Here is a 25,474-nt window from a genome sequence, read left to right as displayed (position 1 = left end):
TTACATAATCTACATTTACAGTACACATGTAACTACAAAATTTTTCTTTGTAAAATGTATAACGTAAAAAATGTTAACACAAGAAATATTTCTCATTCTTAATCAACGATTATTTAAACATTTAATTAACATTATCACCATAATGTTGCACATCATATTATAATACATTATTGCTATCATCACCAATCAATTTACATTACCATGACGATATCTACAACTATCAGGATCCAACTTAATAATTCTATATGATACCACTATTAGCTGTGAAATTCCGCGTCAGCTAAAACGCATACAATTTTTGCACACGTGTAACATGGCATTACATCCGCACCGCAGTATCGTGAACCTCAGCGCCAAACCCGATAGTCTATTATCAGCTATCATGTATGGTCCACATCGACCGAAATCGATATTCGCTATCGATCGGTAAAGATTCGACTAATGGAGAGTCCCGTCAACGATGACGTCCAGGAAGAAATAAAAAACACTCTCTCTACGTAGAGAGGCCAATGTTAAACGTCGACGTCCTCATTCGTGAAATCTAACTTTGGTATACAACCATACGAGCCTTTGATATCGATCCTCTGGCAGCTCGGTTCTCTCGACTACGACAGCGACGCAAGCTCAACTCGGAACGAGGATCCCTCGCGGTAGAGGGGTGATTTGTCCTCCCTTTCGTTACCGCTACTAACTCCCTCTTCCCTCCCCTCCTCCCAACCTTTTCCCTCACCCCGTTAGCTTGCAGCCCCCCTCACCTTCTGTGTTTCTTTCTCTCCTTCTTTCTCTCGCATCCTCACGAGGAGGAGAACGAGAAGCAGGAAAGATGAGCAATCAAGAGGACCTCGACTATTACATCATGTTCCCGTCGTTTCCGCCGTCCCCGAAGGATCCAACGTTAACCACCGGTAGTCAGGATCAACGTGAAGAGTTCGTATTCGTTTACAAGGAGGACAAACGACCGGTAATAGTGCTACTAGGATGGGCCGGCTGTCAAGACAAATATCTGGCCAAGTACAGCGCAATTTACGAAGAGAAGAGGTACTGATGTTTTGCAAAACTAGCCCTCGCCCCTTTTAACTGTTCCTTCTTTTCCGATTAATTTCTTTCTTCTTGCTTTTTCATTCTTTCGTATAACTGGAAGTTGAGGATGAGAATATAGATAATAGTTTTTACGCGATGGTCCGTGATGATAGATTTTGTGGAGTAACAGTTTGATGAGCAAGTGTTAAAGTAGAAGGATGGATATACGTTGTACACGCATGTATTTTTTATGACAAAATATTGGAAGAAAATGTAGAATTAAGTGTCATAAAACTGTTGATAAGACATAGTAGAAAATGCCGGCAATATCATGCCGATGATACTTGTTTATTTAATCGATAACAATTTAGAATTTAACTTCCGAAATGAATTTTTTTATTTATTCGAATTCCTAGTGAATGTTGTTGTATTATTAGAATTTATCGTTAGCAATCAATAACTCAATCGTACTTTACAATCACTAAAACATATAATAATATAATATTACACAAGTCAATAATTAATTAATCATAAACATTATTTTGGATCAATAATAGAAGATATATTCTATGCATTTATGTTTATACTATTTTTCTATGAAATGCTTTTATAGTAAGTAATTTATTGTACCATCCATACATTTCAATGTTTTCGGATATAAAACGTAGTATAAGTCGAATGATACTCTAATAATCTATAAAATATATTATATACTTCTATATAGTAGAGATTTACAAATTATTTAATACATATTGATAAATAATGTTCCTTTCTCAAGCTGCATCACGCTACGATACACGGCACCAGTAGAATGTCTATTTTGGCGAAGAGATAAAATGCCTCATATTGGCAAACGGTTGATCCAGGTAATCACAGACAAGAGTTTAGATCAACACCCGATATTCTTCCATGTCTTCAGTAACGGCGGTGCGTTTCTATATCAACATGTAAGCCTTGCGATGCAACAAGCTAACTCGCCGCTTAAGGTAAAAAATACTGTTACCTTTCACCTTTCCAACATTCTCTACATCATTGCTTCACATAATATACATTAACATTGAAATTCTAGGTCAAAGGAGTGATATTTGATAGCGCACCGGGAGAAAGAAGATTAACCGCTCTTTTCAAAGCAATTAGCGCAATCATCGGCGGACATCCACTTACAAACATACCAATGTCCTTCCTCATTACGATCTTCCTCTCTATACTTTGGTTTTTAGAGGTATTAATAAAGATATTACTGGACTATGGATTTTTATACATTTTGCGAAATTTAATAATTAAATATAATATTTAGTGAATAAAAGAAATCCCTGTCTAGGTTCTATTTCTTTGTTGTGTTCATAAAAATATAAATTTAATTAATAAAAGTCCGTAGTCTAGACATTACATTCCTTTTGTATCGAATTTATTGATATTACCAATTTAAATCTTGATTTAGGTGATCGCTCACGCCCTTGGACGTGGTTATCCAGTGCAAACGAACCCGATCGGTCTTGCAGAAGAATCCTATTCTTGGCCGCAATTGTTTCTTTATTCGAACGCTGACACTTTAATTCCGGCAGCGGTATTGTATATCCTTGACATAATAGTTAATTGCAAGAATCCACAGCAGATTAAATGTATTTGTATTTTATTCTTTTATATGAACTTATATATTATACTTGTTCGTATTTCAAGGACGTCGAGAAATTCGCCAGTCGACGAGCAGAACGTGGTGTACGAGTGCAGCTGGTACTTTTCACCAATTCTCCGCACGTCAAGCATTATGCTACTTATCGTGATGCCTACGTAAATACAGTTTGTAGTTTCATCCACGAATGCCTGACGTCACCAAATTTAGAATGCCTGGAATTGCCTCAGAATCATGGTATAGAAAATAATTCCCGGAATTACGTCACTATGCCAAGTCTTACCAAAAGAGTTGTGCTACCTCATGAGGCTACTAAGTTAAATTAGAAAAAAACAAATGGAATATTAATAATAGAGTAGCAATATGATCGATGGAAGAGTCGTGTTCCGTACAATTTTACATGTACGATTATACGCAAACAAAAATGGACAAACTGGAAGATTAAGAGGGTCGACGTATTGTTTGATTTTCATCGTCGAACTTCGTATATTTGAATATATGACACGCATTTTCTATACAGCGTTGAGTCTTGACATTATTATGAGAATCTTCTTATTCGTATTGATATTAATATGTAGTGAAAAGTGTTAGCTACTCAAAAAAGTGCATTTCATATAAAATAAATTTTTACTAGAATAATTTTGTTTGTAATATATTTTACTGTTGTCCTTATTTGTTGTTAAATAATCATTATGGAAAATATAAATCATTTAATTGTAGATTTACACGCACAAATATGATATATAGATAATATTTAAACATTACAGCACAGATGCTTTCAAATTTAATTTTAAGCAATTTAATATGTGTTTATGCAAAGCTCAACGTTGATTCACGTGTAAAGATGAATTAATCTTTAATTTTTCGTAGAAATTTTAAAAACTAAAGTGAGCTCGACCTCTCTTTCTTCCTTTTGTCCTCTTATACTCATTCTACTTCCGCTTGGTATTTCCTTCGTATCTTCCAGTTTCTTCCTTCGCTGTGTGTTCTTGAACGTCAATGTGCCTGAACTTCACAAATCGACACAATTGCGTTCCTTTCGAGAATGAAAGAAAGAAAGTACACATTCGAGTAGTTATTCAACAGTGTACAAGTATACGCAAGTACAATTCTGAATTTCCAGGAAGTAAATGGAATAATGTTGCAATACACCCCAAATTTCCATGTTTGAAATATTTCGTAACCTCGTATAGTGAATTGAAATAGAAACTCTAGATGCACTTGACAGCGAATTAAGGTGAAAAATTGGAAATTAGGAACCTAGACGCTTGTTGATGTGATCGAAGTGCGCACAAGAAATATACGTTATTAATTGAAATCTCGAGGGATCATAATCTCACGATGTTTTAATTTCGACGTAAAAAAATTCTCGCACAAAAGGATCAAGCTGGTCTTGATTTAGCTTTCAATTTAATTGCGGTTGTAATTAAGTATCAATGAAACAGAGGAATTTTCTTGTATCTCTCCTTATCAAATAATGTTATGTCTCTACATAAAGTACACAGCACACACACACATCACGTGCACGCGCGCACGACACACACAACACATATATATACATAATATATAAATATATTTTGATCTGTCGATTAGTTAAAAATAAAGACTGATAAATATACATGATTTGTTGTTTTTTTACAGACATATAGCTGTTAAATAAATGAAATAATCAATATTTAATATACATTTATGTCTTTTTCAGCTAGAATATGAGATATGAAATTTTTGTTTCATGAAATAAAGATATATAATATCAACTAGTAATACATTTATGAAATCTGTATAAAATGTAAAAGCGTTATTTTTCCTAACATTTTCTTCGTTGAATTGTTGTATTACAAATTTTAAAAATCAAGTTATTAGTAGTAGCCTATAATAGTAACTTATTAACTTAATTATTTGCACATGATACAAAATAAGAAAATGTTATAATAATAATTCATTTTATTTTCAAAATTTTCTTTTACAGATAAAACTTCAAAAATAATAAAAAGTTGGAGCAATTAGATGATCTTAAATTGTTGATATATTCATTGTTATCATTGCTAAAACTATATACAATTGAAAAAGTTTATATAATTTACCTCAAGTATAATAATCTTCATCACTAGAAACTTCTTGCAAATTTCCATAACAACCAATCTTTTTTCTAATTAAATCCCCCCATAAAACATTGGTATTACAAATAGGGCAAGTACCTTCAATTGGTAAAATCATGTTGCCTTTACGAAACAATTGTGCCAAACAAATTAAATGAGATATTAATGAACAGCTAGGTTTTATACAGCTAACTGCTTGTTTTGTTGCATCTAGAGGTGCATTACAAATAGAACAGATTATAGATGATTCATCCAACGTTTCTATTGTATCATTTGTCTTCTTAATCTTTTTGGAAATTACTTTTCCATGACATATAGGCATATGCATTGGAGCTGAAACATAGCTAGAGTACTTTTCAAAGAACTCATAATCTAGCCAACGAATTGTTAAAGGTAAGCGACACCAAGGTCCAACTTTTAACATATTTGACAGAACCAGAAAGCAAAATTCAATTACTTTCTGTTGTGATTTTTTCTTAGGCACATGTTTCAAACGGCGACTAATGTGAGGGTGTTGCCAAGCCCACTCAAACTAAAAGTAAAAACAAATTAAACTTCAAATGCAAAAATTACTGATAGAGTACTACATAATTCTTTTTTTATAAAATTAAATGAACGTACCCTAAGGGCGGATGTATTATTTGGAAAGCCATGAATAATTAATACCATATTCCTAAAAGGAAACAAAGTATCTTTTTTACAACTTACATGTAATTAACATAACAAAGAATAGCATATTTCATGGTTATTTAAAAATTATATAATTACCATGGCCCTTTATTACTCGTTTTCCATGCACCTCCATGTTCTTTTCCAGCATTATGTTTCTTAAGTCGACGACAAGGATCAACTGTATATCCTATATATGTTCTTCCCTTATATTTTGGATTCATACAATATAGCAAATATACACCATAAAAGTGCTCTATAACTTCTGCGTTTTCCATTTTCAAATTAACTAGTATAATACATTAAACTACACAAAATTTACAGTAAATTTGAATAATAAAGGAACTACATCAGAATACAATAAATGTTTAGTGTTATGTTACCAAAATAAAATCATAGAAAAAAATTAATTTTATAATTTTATTATCATTTCATTATTTACTCTCTTCCTATTATTTATTAATGCAATTACAAATTAATAATGAATTATAAAGATTAATGTATATAATTGATCGTGTTAACCTAACATCCCATGTAACAAGTTCAAACCTAGCCAAATTTAATATTATCAAAATTAGGTTACTTATAGATGTCAGATAATGCTATCGAAAGAATGTAAACACGATGATTAGCAATAAAGACTTATAACATATTATTATACATATGTATTTCATAAAATAGATATTGAATTTAAAAAAAATATAATTCAAAAATATTTTCAATAACACAAATAAAAATGTACAAATCTTAATAATGTTACAGTAAATAAATAGTACATATATATATATACTACTATATAGTATATACTATATAGTATAGTATATATATATACTACTATAGGAAATATAATACCTGATAATACATATATATATATATATGTATTCTTATATATGTATCCTTTCTTAAGAAATAAGTAAATTTATGTACTACATAATAGATTATTATATCTTGTATATATATAAACGCGAATAAAAATTTAAAAAGTTTTTATTGTAGCACGTTTTTAAAATCAAAAATGTGTAATGTTTATTTGCATGAATATTGAACTTTTTAAAATTTGCATTTATATACTTATAAATTTTTTCATTTTTACATATCCATTTATATCTTTGTTTCTGAAATTTTTCCTCATTTATAAATTTACATTATACACGCTAAATTATATATGTACTAATTTTCTTCCCATATATGACACTATTATTGCAAGTTATTACATCCCTCTCAATCAGGAAATAAATCAGAATGGAACTAGTATTTTGACGTCATTGCCGCATCAAGAATAGAATATTTTATTGAAAGACGCAAGCGCTGTGACACTAAATTCCATAGTTTATCAGACAGGTGTATTTTTCACGGTTGTAAGTTTTATTTCGTGTTAAGAAGAAGAAATCGCGAATGGAGATAAATAAGAATAGACCAACAATAACAATCGGTTTCTCCGGGAATGTAATTGAAAGCGCCGCGTATTTAGTTGCAGCACTGTCGAAATTACGCTTTGATCTTGATTGGACACAAACCAGAAGAGATCTGTACGCGAGGATCCAGTAAGAATGGCTGCCGTTTTTAGAAGATTCAGAGCCGTGCAGATCACGGTGATCGGCAAAACTAAACTACCGTCATTTGTTACCAGCCGGTAGGCGATCACGACTGCAAAACTTTGAAGAGCCCTTTTTTCATATGTTTCGTGTATAATCTACGCGAGCTAGTATATAAACGGCGGCTTTTTAGGGCAATAGCCACATCGTGTGTGTTGTAGATCTTTTGCAAGGTCATCGATCCGACAGGATATCAGCGAAGGATGGATAAACAAGCTTTTCGTAAGAAAAATCGAGCCAACCAAAGAGTCTCATTCAAGGATGCTGTCAGATAAAGGAGTTATTTACGCCTTGCACACGCACAATATTCGACCCGATTCCATTGATAAATATTTGACCAATTAGTAAGTTAATTTTGTTTACATTCCCTGTATCTTAATGTCAAGTCGTATGTTTAAATCATAAACATGTTTAGAATACTCGCACAAAAATTCTTTCAAAATTGTTTTTCTTGAAGTTTCAAAAAAATATTAGATTTTGTTTATGTCGCAGAATTGGCATGCACAGAGAATTATTTATATTAGGAAAATTATATGGGGACATGTTTGTATTTTGGAATATTACAGTGAAGAGATTGTTAACATTATAAACTCCAAGAAATCTGAATTGAAATTGGAGCTAGTTGGTTCATGGACTGTCGTAGCTGGTGATATCGATCAAGCGTTGCATCTATGGCGATACTCTGGTGGCTATGATAGTGTTGACCGCACACAAATTGAATTGTCTAAAGAAGAGGTATGAGAATTAAATAAATTTATTTATATATAGTAATATAAAACAAACATTTCATATATTATTTTATTATTTATTGTTATATGATAATTATATGTTATATATAATATTGTTTACTCTCAGGCATATCAACAATTATTCAAAGAAAATGGCAAATATCTACGGTCACGTTATTTACAATATTTATTGGCATTTAGCTATTGGCCTCCTCTTACAAAACGAAATGGTTCCAATATATATGAAATACGTAGTTATAGGTTACAGCCTGGTACTATGATTGAATGGGGTAATAATTGGGCAAAAGCCATCAATTATAGACGTAACAACAATGAACCTTTTGCTGGTTTCTTTTCACAAATTGGCAGATTATATAATGTTCATCACATTTGGTGTAGGTATTATGTTAATATTATTTATGCATTCCTTACGTACCAGATTAACAATATGAACTATATATAATATTAATTCACAGAAAAGATATATATAATTTATATTAAATATATATAATCTATATGTTTTTAAGAATAAAAGACATGTTTATTTCCAGGCTACAAAAATCTCCAAGCGCGAATGGAAACTCGTGAAAGTGCATGGAGATCTCCAGGATGGGATGAATGTGTTGCATATACTGTACCATTAATTAGGGAAACACATTCCCGTATATTAAGACCAACTAACTTTTCACCAACAAAATAAGATTTTATGCCCACAAATCTAAATGCATTTGTATAATACAATTTATTTCTTATGTTTACATTATAATGTAAAAATATTTGTTATATTATACACACTACGTTTATATAACTGTATAAAGTAAGCGCTCAATATGAAATGAAATGTAGCATTTTGTTGTATTGCAATTACTAAAATGTATTTTAATAAAATTTAAACTTCTTTGTTACTATACGCTTCACGATATATTTTTATTGTCAGTTTTTAAATACATCTATATATTGATGAGTACATTAATCGTTGTATTTCTGAACATTTATCTATCTTCCTTTACTAAAATTTGCTACTTCTAATATTTACATAATGATTGATCAATAATTCAATAATTATCTAGTTTTAGTGAAATAGTTTATAATAAAAGAGGTATGGGAAGGTTATGAAATGCGAATAATTATTAAATATCATTTATTTTTATTATCTATTCATCAATCTAATCTGTTCAAAGTTTAAGTGATAAACATGTCCTCCTCTCCAGTCGTATAATTCAAAGGACATATTAATTTAATTAGACATGGAAATCTTGACAAACGAAGGCCAATTACAGACGTTAATTGCATTTTATATTTAATTTTACTGTATTTTTCTTATAAAGATACTAGTCTTTAAACTTTATTAATTAAGCTATATAAATATACATATATACGTATAAAATAAAATGATAACTGTCATTGTAATAAAGAATATTATTATTGATAATTAGACTATCTCTCACAATATTGCTTGTTATGTTGTATTGATTGATTGTTATGGATTAGAAAAAATGTTTTATATATAAGTATATTTAGTATTTTCTCATCACTTGACACAATTAATAGTCAAATTAATTTAAAACACTTCAGCATTGCTTAAATTTTTACTATACTATACTATACTTTTACTATATTATTTCTAAAAACAATTTTTACCTCTATTTAATGCATCAAGTGCAGGAGTTAGAGTATATTATTCTGTATGTTACTTTTCACATACTTTTTTAAATACAAAGTTAATGAAATGAAAGATGATTATCTTATGACCTACATCATGTACTTTATTAAAATTTATTATGTTAATGTCCTTTGTATGAATTCTTATATCATACAATAAAAATTTAATTTGCTTGAATTATCCTTAAAAATTATTATGATTCATGCAGCATTATTCTTACAATGCTGATGCGTTTCAAGAATAGAAAAAGTTGAAAATGAAGTGGAATTCAAATTATAGCAAATTTTTCTTATAATAACGTAAAAGTGGCGCAACAGTGGAGGACTTATATGTTTAATAATATTGAAAATAGAAAGCATCTTCAGAACACAGAAATAAATATCGATGAAATCTTTGCGAATTACGAATATTTACAATATACAAATATATATACAAGATATATATATATATATTAACCAACATATTACTTTATAAAAGAGAATAAAATAAGTCAGTATAAAATTCTGTATTAGTACAAAGTTTTGACATTTAATTATTCTATGTCAAGTGATTCTTATATCAATATTCTACGCCAGACAATGTATTTTTTTAATTATCTTATAATTATCTTTTCAGTAACAATATTTTTTCGTAAATATTAATGTGGAATGGAAAGTTTAATATTGTTAAACAATTAATTCTGAAATAATGAAGATTCCTTATCGGAATATTTTATGTATCAATATCAGTATTTTATTTTATCTTTAATTTATTGAGTTTATTGTATGAGTTTATTGTATTTAATGAGTTTATTGTAATTAATAAATGAGCTTTATAGTATATATGATTCATAATAACTCAATTCTAAATATTATTTTCAATTGCGTTTTAAATTAAAAAGTGCTAAAAAGGATAAAAAGTTGAAATTTGTATTGTTACATAGTATTATATTATAAACTTATATAAACGTAATCATTTGACATAGAATAGAAATTTAATTTTTACAAAAATGTAAAAACTATTAAAATCAGTAATTAATAACTTTTGTAATTTATTAATCTTATCTTGTGACTATGCATAATGTTTTGTACCAAGTAAAGTACAAACAATATATCAATTTAAAACGTTTTACTACATCACTGATAATATCATATTATCGGAAATTATACTTGATAAAGTAATTTGATTGTTATGGATTGAAATTCTAATAAAAACCAGATTTATATAATATATCAAATAATATTGCAAATACATTATACACATACATACATATTCAGTAAATGTAACATAAAATAATTTCATATAATATAATACTATATATATTAGAAGTTTTGTTCATTATTTCGTGAAAGGCAAATTAATAATTTACTCCAATGATATCTGTAATTTTGTCTGATTTTGTAATTTATATTACGGACTCTTTGCATAAAATTTTATTCTTTTAATCATATAAAATATACAGATATTGCCGAAAATCTCATAAATCTCCGCCTATGTGTGCTCTGAAGTGTTTTCCTATCTTCTAAAATTTAATCAGTGTTAATTCTTGAACAATGATTATATTCATCATATTATATTATGCAGTCCTTTTCTTGTTAGAAAATAACACTACTAAAAAGGAAAATTATAATCTAGTTAAAGCCAAAAATTATATCCATGATAAATGTTAGTATATTCACTAGTACATCTGTTACTTAACGAAAGCAACATTCGTTTAGTAAATCTTTTTTCATTTTTAAATTGATTTGCAAGGATATTATACATTTTAGTTTAATATTAGTGAATATACTATAATACAAACTATTGTCAAAACTAAGAAATCACACATGGATGGAAATAAGTGAGAAAGAAACTGATTTACATTGATTACAAGTATTAATTAGTAATTGATAATTGATGTGCCATGCCTATATTGAATTGGCTAGTTTACTGTATATCACGTTTTAAATTCAAATTACCAAGTTAATAGACATAGCTGTGGAGAATTCAGTAAATTCTATTACATTAAATCCTACTCTTCATGATCAAGATTCAATTTCAAAATCTTACACAGAGTGAATAGATATTTACAAAATGCTAATAACAACAAAAATTAATATTTTAAATTAATATTTAGCATTTTTTTGTAATGATAATCACATAGTTGTGATCAAAGAATTACGTCTTTCCTCTTCTTTCTTTAATACATACATACAATCAGACTTATAGAGAATCCGTGCAACACTTAAGGAAAATAATTATAAAATAACATTAACATTAATATAATTGACTTTAATAATAATTGAAGTATATGTATGTGATGATACTATTTATATATTTGTTTACTTCACATGAAATTTCACATAAAATAGTATGACCTATCCAAAACAAAACATTTTAATAACTCCTTATACTATATATATGTATATATATATATATATATATATATATATACATATTTCCCAAAATTCCATGACATTAGTTCTAAATAAAATAAGAAAAAATTATTTATCTACAATTTTGTAATATTAAGTTTCATTTTAGTCTTCTTAGAATATATATTTATAATATATATTAGTCCTCTTATGCAATCCATAATTTTTGAGGCAAATATGTTAATTTGCATTTATTACAAACTGAAAATATTAAGAAGTTTTATTGTGGATATATTAAATATTTTTCTTAGATTAAAAGTGAAATATTGTACATACACTTCCAATTTTTACAAATTATAGAATTTGGAATCATTAATGAATAAATCTTTATTTATACTTTAGTTTCTAATATATAACACAATTTTTAAATTGCTATTAGCTAAATGTAATTTTTGTTATAAAAGGTTTTGTTCTTTTATGTATATAATTACAAGTCATGGACAATCTATAATATATAAATTTTAATTTTAGGTTTAATGATGCATGAAAACATTTTCTCTTGTCCACTTCTTTAGAGTTTGATACAATTATTATAAATCTATATCTAAATATAAAATTTTCTGTAGTTAAAATTCTCTATACTTCTTATAAATTATTTTTTGTAAATTGTATTCCTATAAAGAATCAAATAACAGTACTTTACACATTGAAACAACTTTCTTATTAGTCACAATTATAATTTGATTTTTTTCTATATAAAATACAAAATACTCTAAAAACAAATATAGCAATTATCAAATTTATTAGCATGATATTAAAGTAATTTATCTTAAATAAAATGCATTTATATATACAAAACATATAATCTACAATGTCAAAATATTTCTTTATAAATCTATAATAATTTTATGAAAAGATATATGGATTGCCTATGGACTAGGATTGAAATATTATGACTTATTTTATTTACTCATATCACAACATAAAATGTAGCACGAACATCTCTATTAGTCTCTACTATTTATTATCAATTATAGAAATTCATTAAAAGTCTGTATTGTATTCATGTATCCTCCTAAGAATAATTAAAGGAAGAATTTACACAAGATACATATTAATATGCAATGCTACAAAACAAATAATTCAGTTGATTGTGACCATTTTCATTTAAAGAGTTTTGAATACATAAATATATATATATATAAATGTTCCTATTTTTGCTTTACATTTTTATTATTATAACTGAACACATTCTCAATTTTTATATTATGGAAGTTCTACTTTTTAATTAAGTCGTTATTAATAAATAATATTAGTATACAAGAAAATTGGAATGTGCACTACATTTTTAATATAAACAGAGGTAAAACATAATAGATAAATATTGCTTGTCATTTTCATTAAATTATCAATTTTATGATGCAATGTTAGAAAAGCAAAATAATCTAAAATAATTTTACAACTTCAAAATTAAAGCCTTTCTACTGGTTTTACTATGCGTGCATAGAAGAAATATTTTATTATAAAAGATATGTAGCTTAATTTATGTAGTATACAAATTGATATATTTATGTAAGTTTCTATTGTATTGAAATATATGAGTAGATAACTATATATTATATGTTATATGACATAACATAAACATAATTATTAATGAAAAGATTTTGAATTTAATGGAAATAATTTTCCCAAAATAATATTATTTTCGTTAATTGTATTGTAGGGAAAATATAATTAATAGTATTGTAATGATTTAAATATTAACAAGTAGAACAGTCACAATCACTGAATTTAGATGCAATACTTTGTAATAAAGATGAAGATATGTATATGTGTATATATATATATACATATAAATATTATATATATAATATATATACATATACATTATATATATATATATATACATATACATATAAAACAGAACAAATACATGGAAATGTTTTAAATGAAAAAAAGACAGAAATTAGATACTACAATATAAAAGTACAACATTGGGATGTGTACTGGATGGAAACTTTGGACAATTATAACAAAATATAATATAATACAACTGAAATGTTGATAATAAAAGCAACAATAATGCTATTCGAATAAACACTGAAAGAAGAAGTACTTTATATCTGGAAAATTAATATAGAAGATTTGTGATATACCAAAATCAATATACAGACTAGAATAATATTTGCAAATTCATTTTAGCAAGTAAAAGTACATATAATTTAATAATTTTCTGATCAAGCAAAATCAAATGAGTCGTTAGGTGTAACAATAAAGTAGAATTTTTATATCAATCTTAATGTATTATTTATAATGATAATATATTAATAATAATGATATTTGCTTCATTGGTAAGTATCATCTTGAGGAAATGCATAAGTTGAATTGAATCATATGCTAAAAATAATATTGTTTACATTACATTATATTTTATTTAATATCGCATATATGTTTCCATTTTTGCCAAATAAAATAGGAGGAATTCGTTGCTAAAAACAATATTTACTTTCAGCATATTATTTATATTAAATGCCAAAACTTCGAAAATATAGCACTATATACATGGGTACTTAAAAAACACCACTTAAGTTATTTTCTACTTCTTTGGAAATAAAAACAATTGTTGAAAACAGGAAATATTTGATATTATATTTAAACATACTAAATTACAATTATTTTTAGTACTTTTTATAATTTGTTATTTCTTATTATAATAAAAAATTATAGATAAAATACTCTATTGTACATTTAAATTATTGAAGAAAAATTATAAAAATTTAGGAATTAATCTCAATACATTATAAGATACAACGCTACTTCCATGTTAATCATTAGAATTTTATAAGAAATTTGAAAATATAATACAAAATTATATAGTAATACAGTAGTATTATTATAATCTTAAAATATATGATTAAGAATATTATAATTATAAAATATCTAAACATGACATCAAACATTTTTTATCTAAGACATTGTCTTTTATTTTTAAAATGCTAACCTTATTACTTAAGTGAATTATTTAGGTATTTCCCACTGTATAAAGTTTCTTATTTTTTATGTCAAATATAGAATAATATGGTGTTTTAAAAAATATGTATCATGTATTCAATTACAAAAATCAACGTAATTATGTAAATAATTTACAGAGACTTGCATCAAGGCTGCATATGGAATAATATCAAATTAAAATCAAAAAAATATATTTTAATGTTGAAAGGAATTTGAAGTGGACACTGTCATATTTTGGTAATTCAACAATAATTTTATTATCAATTTAATTTTTGATATTGACATTCTTTCTTAGTAATGTAAAACAAATTGTATAAAATAGTAAAAAAATGTCTTTCAATTTTAGAAATTGATTTCTCATTGAAATAACAAATATTATCTATTATGAATGCATTATTATAACTACAACATAAGATACTGTAACTAAATTTTTTCATTAGTCTGTCACTTTGTAAATATCTTAATTACATTAAGAATGCAATTAAATAAATAAATCGACTCACTCAGTTTTTGTTAAATCAGACTAAGTGTCACTGAAAGTTTGAAATAAGGTTTTCGAAAATCAACACATGCAATTGTCAGTAAGATTATTTAATACTAGACCTTCGATAAGTTAAAATCTTACCGAAAATATTATTCCTGTGTTGTGCTTATTTCAAATCTTCAATTAGTCAAAATCAAATGTATAATAATTCGAGCATTATGATTATACTGTTTTTTCTTTTTTTATTATAATTGCAAGATATTGATAAATAAATGTCTCTAAACATTTTCTGTAGTCGCATATAAAATTTTCTGTATGCTATAATAGCTGGCTTACTTCAAGCCCAAGAACATTAAGATTTACTTTTCAGTATAGTAGATGAGACTGATACTTAAAAGAGTTTTCCTTTTTAATCCTATTTAGTTCACAAGATATTTGGATATGGTTAATAAATATTACAACGTTGCAAAAAGCATCTAAGTTCTTCTTCAATATGAAGCTCTCTTTCCAGATAGATCACATTGACATATTTTGATAATTAAAAAATATGCTGTTACATTAATTTCAGTCCAATACACATTCCCAACCCTAACAAACCTTTTAGGTTTGGGTCAATGCATATAACGAGCCAACTTTTGCTATGTATGTAAATCATTGAATTAAACGTCGATAGACTCGTTATGCATTCACTACAGGCAAACGTACATACATACATATTCTATTAATTGATTATGATTAAAATTAAAGACTATTAGGGGGGAAGGATGTAGAACTATTACTGTGAGCCAGACTTAACATTGAGCCACTAAGGCTTTCATCGTCTGGGTAAGATTCTTTTGATGCCTCAGCTATCGCCAGAGCACTGCAATAATTTGAAAAAAATGTATATAGATACATCTACAATATTTCTTTCTAAAATTCTTAAATTTATCTTTCTATTTTATGAAATGGTAATGAATGATTAGCTTAGCACAAATATGAATTAAAAATAGAAGTATAGAACTATAGAACAGTTGAAACATCTTCTCTCGTTAATATTTACGAAATTTGTTCGAACTAAAAACTATGAATCACAAATTACATACCTGAATCCTATTCTTGCACTTTCCTCATCAAATTGTTGTAATTCACGTTCTTGTCTTTCATGTAATAAACGTATCCGCTCACTACGTTCACGAAGGAATTCCTGAGTTTCAAGCTCCATTTTCTGCTCAAGCAAAGCTCGTCTAACTGATACTCGATCTTCTAATTCACGACGTTCTCTGTTTCTTTGAGCTTCAGCTTGCATTTTATTCTTAGATTGATATGCCATTAGAATTTCTAATTCATAATTTAACCTTTCCTATAAAACATATGAGAAATAATTATTACATTTACATTGCTGTGGTTCTAATACTTGTAGGATGTTTGTTTCAAGCATTATCAAAACCAAGTTTTAAAATTATAATATGAATTTTTTTTGTATATTTGAAGAAAATCATATTTTTACAAACTCATTGAAGAATGTTAAGTTCACGAAAGAACGATTTTAAAAAACCTGTAATTTTATCAGTTTTGAAATAAATGCAACATTTTACCTTGAGGTTATGGCATTCAACTTCTTGTGATTCATCTAAACGTATACTTTGTTTCTGGAGCATTTCAGCAATACTTTGTTCATACTGATCACCCAATAAAGCTAACTTCCTTCTTTGTTCTTCTTTTAATTTTTTGATAACAGCCTTTTGCTCTTCTTTAGCTGTTGTTTGTAATATTTGAGCTTTTAATGCCTTATATTGTCGCGTTTGTATTTTACATGTTTCCCTAAATTGTTTTCGAATTTGCATTTCTTTTTGCTAAAATGATAATAAAGTATAAAAAACTTTAATTTATCTATATAAGATCTAAACTTTTATTATTTTTCCCGATATCGGATTTTATTGTTTAAATGAAGTGTTTATATGTTATGATGTTGAAATATATGTTTAATTTATAGTATTAGATATACGAGGGGATATATGTGTTTAGGATTGAAGAATGGATGAGTGTGGGTCTTTGGATGTTGTAAGAGTTGTATGGAAGTAAATGGGAGTTAAGTATATATAAGCCAAGTCCTTTTTCTGAGCTGTGAAGTCGAAAAATAAATAAATAATAATAATACTATCGTTTTGAAAAATTAAAACATGTTACTTACTTTGAGACTCTTAGGTTGCTGTTTGAGCTCCAATGCATGCTTTTTACGCAAATCACGTTCTGCTCTTTGCATGTAATCTTGTTGATTAGAAAGTTCTGTAGCATGTTGTCGATGAACTTGATCTTCTCTAAGAGTATGAACTGCCCTTTGTTGCCTGTATTCAAGTTCTTGTGTTTTTTCATGATGTCGTAATAACATATTATGTGCTTGTTCTAATTGTTGTTGTCTCTTATTTAATTCCTACATGATACAAATATATTTATAACATATATTTTAAAAAATGTATTCAAATATAACAAAATGTTGATAACAAAGTAAAACGAAAGAATTATCTATATAAAATAAAATACTGTACTAACTTCTCGAAGTAGCTCTTGTTCCAAACTATGAAAAACAAGTAGCTTTTTTCTACGGAATTTACGAATTTCGAGGTCAAGGTATTCTCTTTGCCCTCTTGCAAGGCGTTGCTCTTCTTGCGCTTCCATTTGTCGTAAATTATCTTTGTGACTCTGAAGTGTAGCATCTCGTTGTCGCTTCGGTGTAACTTCATCCTGAGATAATTCTTTTTTCCATCTTTCTTTGTAAACCTTAAAAAAACGAAATGTCATTAATTATAAAATATTATCGAAAAATATAAAGCTTTTTTGAATTACCTTATAGTCTTTCTTTTGCTGTGCTTCTAATGCTTTCCGATCTGCTTCCTGTCTACTTGTTATCTCTTTGTGCAGTTTTTTCTCAGCATTTTGGTTTTGTTTAAGCTTACGTTCTAATTCTTGCAAATGCCTTAATTGAAGTTTTTCCAATTCTTTACTAAACTGTTGTAAAAGAGTTTCATATTCTTTATCTAATAATTGTTTATGGGATTCCATTTCCATTTTACAACGTTCTTCTAATTTTACCTTTTTAAATAATTATAAATGAGATATATTGTTCAATAAAAATTACATAATGTTTAGATATTAAATTATGCACTTACCAAAGCACCTTGATGTTCCCGCCTCATTCGTTTATATCCACTCATTTGTTCATGCATTTCCTCTTGCATATGTTCTTTTTGTTGTTTAGTTACAATTGATGTCGTCCTAATTGTTGCAAAATTATTGGCACCATGTTCAAGAAGATTGGCAGTGACACCACCTGCTGATATTTTATGTCTATTTCGTACAGATCCCGTGGAATAATCGTTTGCGTCAGCATTTGGCAGTGGCAAGCTATTGGTGGAGGAACTTTGAGAACTGGCAGAAACACCCATTGAATGAATTGAATGCTCTGAGGTAATTGAATTGCTCTTGCTACTATCACCACCTGTTTGTTCATCTGGAGTATCTATAAGATACAAGTAAAAATATAAATATAAAAATCTAAAAAAGGATATAAACAAATACTATGATCTCAAATCAAATTTCAACTGAAAACTTAACATACCATCAGCATCACCAACTGTACTTTCAGTTTCACAAGCATCGATCATTAAGATCTTCTTCATTTTCCGATAATTCAAATTATCCAATTCTCTAACAGCAGCTTTCGTTCTCTGAATTAAGTCTATTAAAACTTGTGGAGAACGCGTTCTGGTGACAAATTGATGCTGTAAAATTGAAAGCCTATAAGAAAACAACTAACTAAACTATAGTATATCTGTTTATACGAAAATTGAACAGTAAAGCAGCAAAAAATCTATATACTGCAGATAAAATGAAGATTTCTGTAGAAGACTCACTGATAACAGTTTACCAGAGGCTGGCCTTTCAGTTGGACTTTTAGTTAGACACACTTCAACGAAGTGACGAAAAACATCTGACCAGTCTGGAGAATTTAAAGTTGGTGTGTCATTCTGAGCAATGTGATACAGAGCACTCATAGCATTCATATTAAAATAAGGTGGTTTTCGCTCCGCTGAAATTATAATAAATATTCACATAATCCAATAAATAAATTACTTTAGAAACATATAAAAAAACAAATCATTTAAAATTAGACCAAAATATTTATTGGATTATGTGAATTTTTTAACAGAGTAAAAATATATAACTAAATAAACATTTTAATACCTAATTCAATACATGTTATCCCCAAAGACCATACATCCACTTTTCCATCATATTGTCCTTCATCCATAGCTAATATCACTTCTGGTGCCATCCAATAAGGAGTTCCTACAAAGCTATTTGCTGGACACTTTATGCTTGCCGATCCAAAATCTGCCAATTTTACTGTACCATTTTCGGTAAGTAAAATATTTCCAGCTTTGACATCTCGATGTATTCTTCCAAGAGAATGAAGATAATGCAAACCACGTAGTACACCTTCACAAATTGCAGCTATTTCATCTTCTTTTAATGGTCTCTTATGAACTTCAATAATGTCTGATGCAGAACCAAGGCAATATTCCATTACCAACTATAATTAATTTATAAAATTCATCACTGACAATTAAAAGAATGCTTATAACACAATATTATTAAGATATGACTTATTAAAATAATTTTGAAAATATATACCCAGGCAGTGTGGTCCCTGAGATAACAGCCCTTATACTCTATTGTATTAGGATGGTTAAGTTGCCTAAGAAATCGAATTTCTTTCAAGATATCCTGCCACTTCTCAACAGTTTGTTTTCCCACATATGACATTTTCTTGATGGCAACAATTTCTTTGGTAAGCAAACATCGTGCATAATAAACAGCCCCAAAACTGCCATGCCCGATTTCACGTAAGTCTTCAAATATTTTCTCCGGATCATTTTTTTCAAATAATTCAGCAATCTCTGGGTCCTTAAGGCTACCAGGCCTTGGAACAGCTGGCATAGTAAAATGTTAATAATTAAATAACCAAGGCCTATTTCAGACACCTTTAGATGTCTTCTTGTCTTTCAATCTTCTATGCTAAATTTTATAATATTACTTAATCCTCTGTCAATCCATTCCAAAATTTAACATTCTATCTGTGAAAAAGAAGCAAATTATATTATTTTTAACTTTGATAATTAATAACTAAACACTAAATATTATACTACTTCTAATTTGAATATATTAATTGAATTTACTTAGATGATTTTTCATTTTATTTAATATTAAAATATGATTCACATACAAAGTATAATGAATAAAGTAAATATGTTTTTCACTAAAAATAGACATAATTTTTAGTTAATTCTTGATATTTCTATAAACTTTATATCGTATAAATTAAGTTATTTTTAATTAAGCAAATATGTGTATAATACATAACGACTTTGTATATTATAATGCACTGTGATTTGCATACCTTCATTTCACATTTCTCCTAATTTAATTTTTTATAATACATTAATAGCAGCAAGTCTCTCAATAAGTTCAATGACAAACAATATTCAACAAACACAAATACACAAGTTTGTAGGATATACAAGGAGTACAATTAAAAATCTTTCCTCGCTATAAAACGTATTTATAATTAAGATGAGCTTGACACTTATCACGAGGTCCTCAATACGAAACACACTATTCTATACGTGGAAACTCATTTGACTTGAATAAATATCATATGTTTTTAAACGGAAAATCTGCAGAGAAGATCGAATCGAATGTTATCAATAGTACGTGAAACTCTTAAGGAGCAAGTATTTTGTCGGTGAGAATAAAAATAATAGTAAAATTGGGGTTGGTAAGCAAAGAAGGCGGTCGAGTGAAATTTGCAGGAGGTAGAAATGCGGGCGTAAGGAGGGTTGGGTCTCTGACTTGAAGCAATCGCGTCAGATTGGTCCCGCAAATACAGTAGAGGGATATCGTCGGTATAGCCAAAAAGGCTTGCCGTGTTTGGATCGGGTGTACAACATCGTGGTCAGATCCCGGTGTATCAACTGTAATTTCTCAAAAACTCCGGCAACAAGGAAAAAAGTGATATTCACCTCCAAAATGGCGAAGGAGCAGGCACAGAAGCATGCGCGCAGCTCCGAGCACTCTCTTCAGGCGGAGCACCTCTTTTTCCTGAACTTGGCCGATCCTTCGAGCATATTAAGATCTGAGGATCACGATTTTTTGTTGTGCAAACGCACCGCACCCCGGAAAAGTACACGCCTCGTACGTGTCACGCACGTACGCACACACGCGCGAGACGCGACAATCCGCGGCAACGCAACAATACGGCACCCACTATCGGCCGGACACACGAGAATTCGCTAACTTTTTGACGCCTTTTCGGCTAGCCTGGGTGTACTCTACACAGCAGGCGAATTCTCCGACGATGATCAGTGGCGCCTCTACGTCGATCAAGTACTAAACTAAAAAACATTACCGATAACTAATAGCTACTACTTTACCAATTTTACGCTTTTGACTTAATAACATAAAACAATGTTAATAAATAGAAAACGATCAAAATATACGATAATACTTGATACGTCATTTAAATTTTAGAAATTTATTGTGTGTAATAAAATATAAAATAGTGTTCGATTAAAATTAGCTTTGGTATTTGTTAATTTTAGATAAATGAGAAAATACATTTAATAAGAATTTTATAATGAATTTATTTTTATACTTTTTCTTTTATAAATTTGTTGACAAATTTTATATGATTTTGATACATATTTTAAATAACTTATACGCATATATGAATACAATTTGTTATCAAAATAATCATAACTATTGCATAAATATGTATATAATTTTATCTTATATATGTATATTTAAAATTTTACGAATAACTTATAAAAGCTTCATTTTTTAAAATTTGGCTTTCATATGCTATCAAAATTTAACTTAGTCTAATGTGTAATACAAGGTTAGTTACTGCTATTTATATATATACATATTGATATTATATACAATTATATCAAACTTATACATATGATACAAAAGTGATTTTTTTTAATTATACATATAATTTGATACATGTGAATATTGCAAAGAAATGCTTATAAAAGACTTCTGAAGGTATAAATTAATAATTTTATCATATCTGTACATGTATTACTCTACTCTTTTAATGAATATGCTTATTAGAAAAAAAGAATTTACACATATTTTTAAAAAAATATGTATAATTATTTTGCAGTCAGCAATGTGTACGCATAAAATAACGTTCAATTTTATTAGATTATGTACTTTCTAGGTTTTCCATTAATGACATTAAAAATGTGTTTCCATTTATTAGTTTTGTAGTGCAGACAACAAATTCTACGTTTACTGAAAATAGAAATTTTTCTCAAAATATATCATACATACAAACAAAAAATCAATTGTAAAGTTTCAATAATATAATAGATTTATTGTATTACTTACAATCTTCTTGCTGAGATAGAAATCTCAGCGCAGAAATTTCTGCAAATGTACATCCTCCAATAAAGAAAACCATTACTAATTTTGGTGGTTCTGAATTAAAGTCTTCGCTAGTAATAGAATTTCCTAAAAATTTAATTTATATCTATATCACCTACAATATAATTGAAATTATATTTTTTTTACATATATTCCTTACTTCTCCCAGATGACAGTATGTTATATGGTGGGCTACTAATAGTAGGGCCAGGTAATAATCCCATTACATCATTTAAACCTTGCCAACCATTTGATTGTACAAGCTGCTCTGTCAATCGAACACTTAGTGGTGCATATATAGAATGAACATAACTAATATCCTTCGGTGTAATTTCACTTTCATCTTCAACAGTAAGTCGTAGTGCTTTTCGTAAAACTGCATACTGACGCGCAGATTGTTGTTGTTTTAATAATCCGGCTTTTTCTAAGTTTAATATAGTTGGTAAATTATGATATCCGTATGTTTGTATTATTTCTCTCTTATAATAGTCCAATAACTTTGGCTTGAGTCCAGAATTTGTTAAGGATTGTATACAAAGAAGACGTAAAACTTTTAAAAGTGGTTGTTGTTGTATTATCATATCTTCTATAAAAGTATTTGGTTTATCTGTGTCAATACAATTCAACAACTCTTGCTCTACTTGCAAAGATTCTAAAAAATTACTAGAATCTGTTACTTCTTTTATCATTTCAGCTATTGTTGTATCTAACAACGAAATAAAAATAAGTATACAAAATAAATTATACTATAATTAATGACAATTAATATTATTAAATAGAATTTAAAAAACTTACGTTTTGCTAATGATTGCTTAGTAGCTAACATATGTGGTAATCGTGCTATAAATTGTTTAATTTCTTGCACACTTTTATCTCCGTGTCTCTCATCAAACTGTGATGAAATAACTTTAGCTTTTTTACTAAGGATAGGTCCAACTCCATTAAAATTTTTATCCCTACAATTATAAAGGCTCTGTAAAATATAAAATCATATCAAAATATAAAAATACTCACCTGATTTCTGCAAATAATTCCTCTCCAGAATTTAGTATAATTTGTTCTTTTTCATTAAGGGTCATTGTTGTTGGAGAGTCTTGAGAATCATGAAATCTTCTTGCTGGCAACTGTACAGTATCTAAAATTATAGTACTTTAATAAACTAAAAATAACAAATTATAATAAAATTACTTATAAGATATTTTGTTATAAAAGATAAACTAAACTAAAGTTTAAAAGAAAGTAAAAAAATACTCAACTATATTTTATCCCAAAAATTTCATCTATTAATCCCTCATACGTCAATTGCGTAACTAGAGGTGAAAGTAAATCTACAGAGCGATCTAATAATAATAAATGTTCTATAGTAGATGACTGAACTGATGTTGTTTTATTATCCTCTTCTTCTCTATTTAATCTTTCTAATAATTCCCATACTTTGCTAGCAGCAGGTCCTCTTCCAGTAACTTTTGGAATTTTTCCATATAATCGTTGTAAACCTTGAATAGCTTGTGCAACTTGATACAAACAAGTGGGATCATTTTCTAAATGAAACTCCTTAAATGAACCACTAAGCTCCATGGAAAGAAGATCATTATCAAAAGGAAATAAGTCACATTTAAATTCTTCTATTAATGTGAAGCTACCAAATACACCACGATTCTGAAGCTTTTTTTGACAAAGAAGACTTTTTCTTGGTACAAAGAACAAATGAAATTCTTTGCGTGGTCTTTTCCCCTCTTCTCTACAAATTTGTTATTATGTAAGCTTCATAATATTATCTTATTGAAAATTAAATTTAAAACAAATATTTCTTATTTTATACATACCCATGAACATTTTCAGCAATTAAATCCATAAGTCCTAACTGAGGTCTAGTTATAAATATTATATTAACAATATTTGGTGGTATTGTCAAACTTCCACCACATAAAGGATACATTTTAACAACATCATGTTCTTCAAGCAAATTATATTTTGCAACAAGACCAATTGGTCCTTCAAGAGATTGATCCCATATAATTGCCTATTATAAAATACAAGTCAAAATATTTCTAACACAATATGTTTACTGATAATGTAAACAAAACATATACGATAACTAATTATACTTTAATTGTACTTTAAGGTAAACTATGAATAAAAATAAATTAACTTTATTCATTAAACTAGTAACAACACATATTATCTAACAATAGCAATACATATTGATAAATGGTGAAAGATTGAAAAGTTTATTATAATACCTTTGTGCCATCACACTTTTCAAGCAAACAGAGTAACTGTTTTCTGACTTGTACTTGAATAATTCCCACATTTAGACGCCCTGTCGATAAATGTGCCGATGACATATTTTTAATCCTACAATTTGCACACAATTGTTAAACGTACACCGCCTTCTGTCACTTTCGTATCTTAAATACTATTCTCCTCCCTTCTCTATATGTACGTATGTATATACATTCGTAAATTTGTATCTTTATCTTACTATAAATTTTGCTATCAGTGTTACCACTATTATTTTAGAATATCTCATTTAATAATATATAAAGATATTTTATATAAAAATATAATATTTTGATTTCTATATATTTTTACATTTTAACAATTTCCATTGTAATATTGTAGTTTATTAATTATCAAATTTCTTATGAGGAAAACTCAAAGTATGTAGTTATTTTCAATTTGATAGTGTGCATATACGCATTTAATTTTCATACTACCACTTTATACTTAGCGCGAAAGGATATTACATATGATCGTACGCA

At 28.0% G+C, this 25,474-nt stretch overlaps 5 protein-coding genes across 6 annotated transcripts; 2 read left to right on the top strand and 3 right to left on the bottom strand.

Annotated features, from left to right (window-relative positions):
* Positions 1–438: 438 nt before the first annotated feature.
* LOC100747932 (transmembrane protein 53) lies at positions 439–3,244 on the top strand. The gene is made up of 5 exons (XM_003490914.4): positions 439–1,038; positions 1,799–2,006; positions 2,090–2,242; positions 2,462–2,587; positions 2,701–3,244. Exons 1-5 carry the CDS (start codon positions 824–826, stop codon positions 2,977–2,979), a joined length of 981 nt encoding a protein of 326 aa, XP_003490962.1. The 5' UTR covers positions 439–823; the 3' UTR covers positions 2,980–3,244.
* Positions 3,245–4,653: 1,409 nt separating this feature from the next.
* LOC105680979 (structure-specific endonuclease subunit slx1) lies at positions 4,654–5,859 on the bottom strand. The gene is made up of 3 exons (XM_012387722.3): positions 5,521–5,859; positions 5,374–5,425; positions 4,654–5,284 (listed from the first exon to the last, which is right to left on the bottom strand). The coding sequence occupies exons 1-3, from the start codon at positions 5,697–5,699 to the stop codon at positions 4,739–4,741; spliced, it is 777 nt and encodes a 258-aa protein (XP_012243145.1). The 5' UTR covers positions 5,700–5,859; the 3' UTR covers positions 4,654–4,738.
* Positions 5,860–6,672: 813 nt separating this feature from the next.
* LOC100747813 (protein NipSnap) lies at positions 6,673–8,654 on the top strand. Its single transcript, XM_012387719.3, has 5 exons — positions 6,673–7,054; positions 7,178–7,360; positions 7,583–7,751; positions 7,872–8,139; positions 8,296–8,654. The coding sequence occupies exons 1-5, from the start codon at positions 6,972–6,974 to the stop codon at positions 8,442–8,444; spliced, it is 852 nt and encodes a 283-aa protein (XP_012243142.1). The 5' UTR covers positions 6,673–6,971; the 3' UTR covers positions 8,445–8,654.
* Positions 8,655–15,461: 6,807 nt separating this feature from the next.
* Positions 15,462–21,642, bottom strand: LOC100747569 (serine/threonine-protein kinase Tao). 2 transcript variants are annotated; one of them, XM_012387715.3, is made up of 12 exons: positions 20,677–21,642; positions 19,911–20,353; positions 19,461–19,809; positions 19,130–19,305; positions 18,835–18,997; positions 18,386–18,735; positions 18,063–18,308; positions 17,769–17,996; positions 17,410–17,649; positions 16,814–17,071; positions 16,322–16,578; positions 15,462–16,098 (listed from the first exon to the last, which is right to left on the bottom strand). In XM_012387715.3, the coding sequence occupies exons 2-12, from the start codon at positions 20,214–20,216 to the stop codon at positions 15,978–15,980; spliced, it is 2,694 nt and encodes an 897-aa protein (XP_012243138.1). In that variant the 5' UTR covers positions 20,217–20,353; positions 20,677–21,642; the 3' UTR covers positions 15,462–15,977. The 2 variants fall into 2 exon arrangements, with proteins under 2 accessions (XP_012243138.1, XP_012243137.1); XM_012387714.3 differs by having other exon boundaries at positions 21,299–21,642.
* A 777-nt stretch (positions 21,643–22,419) lies between these two features.
* LOC100747690 (vacuolar protein sorting-associated protein 33A) lies at positions 22,420–25,160 on the bottom strand. The gene is made up of 8 exons (XM_003490912.4): positions 24,953–25,160; positions 24,536–24,732; positions 23,966–24,450; positions 23,724–23,844; positions 23,505–23,665; positions 22,870–23,415; positions 22,674–22,796; positions 22,420–22,577 (listed from the first exon to the last, which is right to left on the bottom strand). The coding sequence occupies exons 1-8, from the start codon at positions 25,055–25,057 to the stop codon at positions 22,489–22,491; spliced, it is 1,827 nt and encodes a 608-aa protein (XP_003490960.1). The 5' UTR covers positions 25,058–25,160; the 3' UTR covers positions 22,420–22,488.
* Between the last annotated feature and the right edge of the window lie 314 nt (positions 25,161–25,474).

Source organism: Bombus impatiens, unplaced genomic scaffold (assembly GCF_000188095.3).
Source record: "Bombus impatiens unplaced genomic scaffold, BIMP_2.2 scf_0485, whole genome shotgun sequence".
Lineage (NCBI taxonomy): Eukaryota > Metazoa > Arthropoda > Insecta > Hymenoptera > Apidae > Bombus > Bombus impatiens.
The sequence above is the reverse complement of the archived record's forward strand: the minus strand, read 5'-3'. Positions and strand labels throughout refer to the sequence as shown.

Bases quoted from the DNA above. Each gene is read 5' to 3' on its own strand.
- LOC100747932 (XM_003490914.4), top strand. From the start codon at position 824: ATGAGCAATCAAGAGGACCTCGACTATTACATCATGTTCCCGTCGTTT. The intron at 1,039-1,798 runs GTACTGATGTTT...TCCTTTCTCAAG, and splicing joins GCAATTTACGAAGAGAAGAG to CTGCATCACGCTACGATACA. The intron at 2,007-2,089 runs GTAAAAAATACT...TTGAAATTCTAG, and splicing joins AAGCTAACTCGCCGCTTAAG to GTCAAAGGAGTGATATTTGA.
- LOC105680979 (XM_012387722.3), bottom strand. From the start codon at position 5,699: ATGGAAAACGCAGAAGTTATAGAGCACTTTTATGGTGTATATTTGCTA. The intron at 5,426-5,520 runs GTAATTATATAA...GTTTCCTTTTAG, and splicing joins ACGAGTAATAAAGGGCCATG to GAATATGGTATTAATTATTC. The intron at 5,285-5,373 runs GTACGTTCATTT...TTTTACTTTTAG, and splicing joins ATAATACATCCGCCCTTAGG to TTTGAGTGGGCTTGGCAACA.
- LOC100747813 (XM_012387719.3), top strand. From the start codon at position 6,972: ATGGCTGCCGTTTTTAGAAGATTCAGAGCCGTGCAGATCACGGTGATC. The intron at 7,361-7,582 runs GTAAGTTAATTT...GGAATATTACAG, and splicing joins GATAAATATTTGACCAATTA to TGAAGAGATTGTTAACATTA. The intron at 7,752-7,871 runs GTATGAGAATTA...GTTTACTCTCAG, and splicing joins TTGAATTGTCTAAAGAAGAG to GCATATCAACAATTATTCAA.
- LOC100747569 (XM_012387715.3), bottom strand. From the start codon at position 20,216: ATGCCAGCTGTTCCAAGGCCTGGTAGCCTTAAGGACCCAGAGATTGCT. The intron at 19,810-19,910 runs GTATATATTTTC...AATTAATTATAG, and splicing joins TCAGGGACCACACTGCCTGG to TTGGTAATGGAATATTGCCT. The intron at 17,072-17,409 runs GTAAGTAACATG...TTATCATTTTAG, and splicing joins AGCAACCTAAGAGTCTCAAA to CAAAAAGAAATGCAAATTCG.
- LOC100747690 (XM_003490912.4), bottom strand. From the start codon at position 25,057: ATGTCATCGGCACATTTATCGACAGGGCGTCTAAATGTGGGAATTATT. The intron at 24,733-24,952 runs GTATTATAATAA...ATTTTATAATAG, and splicing joins AAAAGTGTGATGGCACAAAG to GCAATTATATGGGATCAATC. The intron at 23,416-23,504 runs GTAAGTTTTTTA...TTTCGTTGTTAG, and splicing joins TAAGCAATCATTAGCAAAAC to ATACAACAATAGCTGAAATG.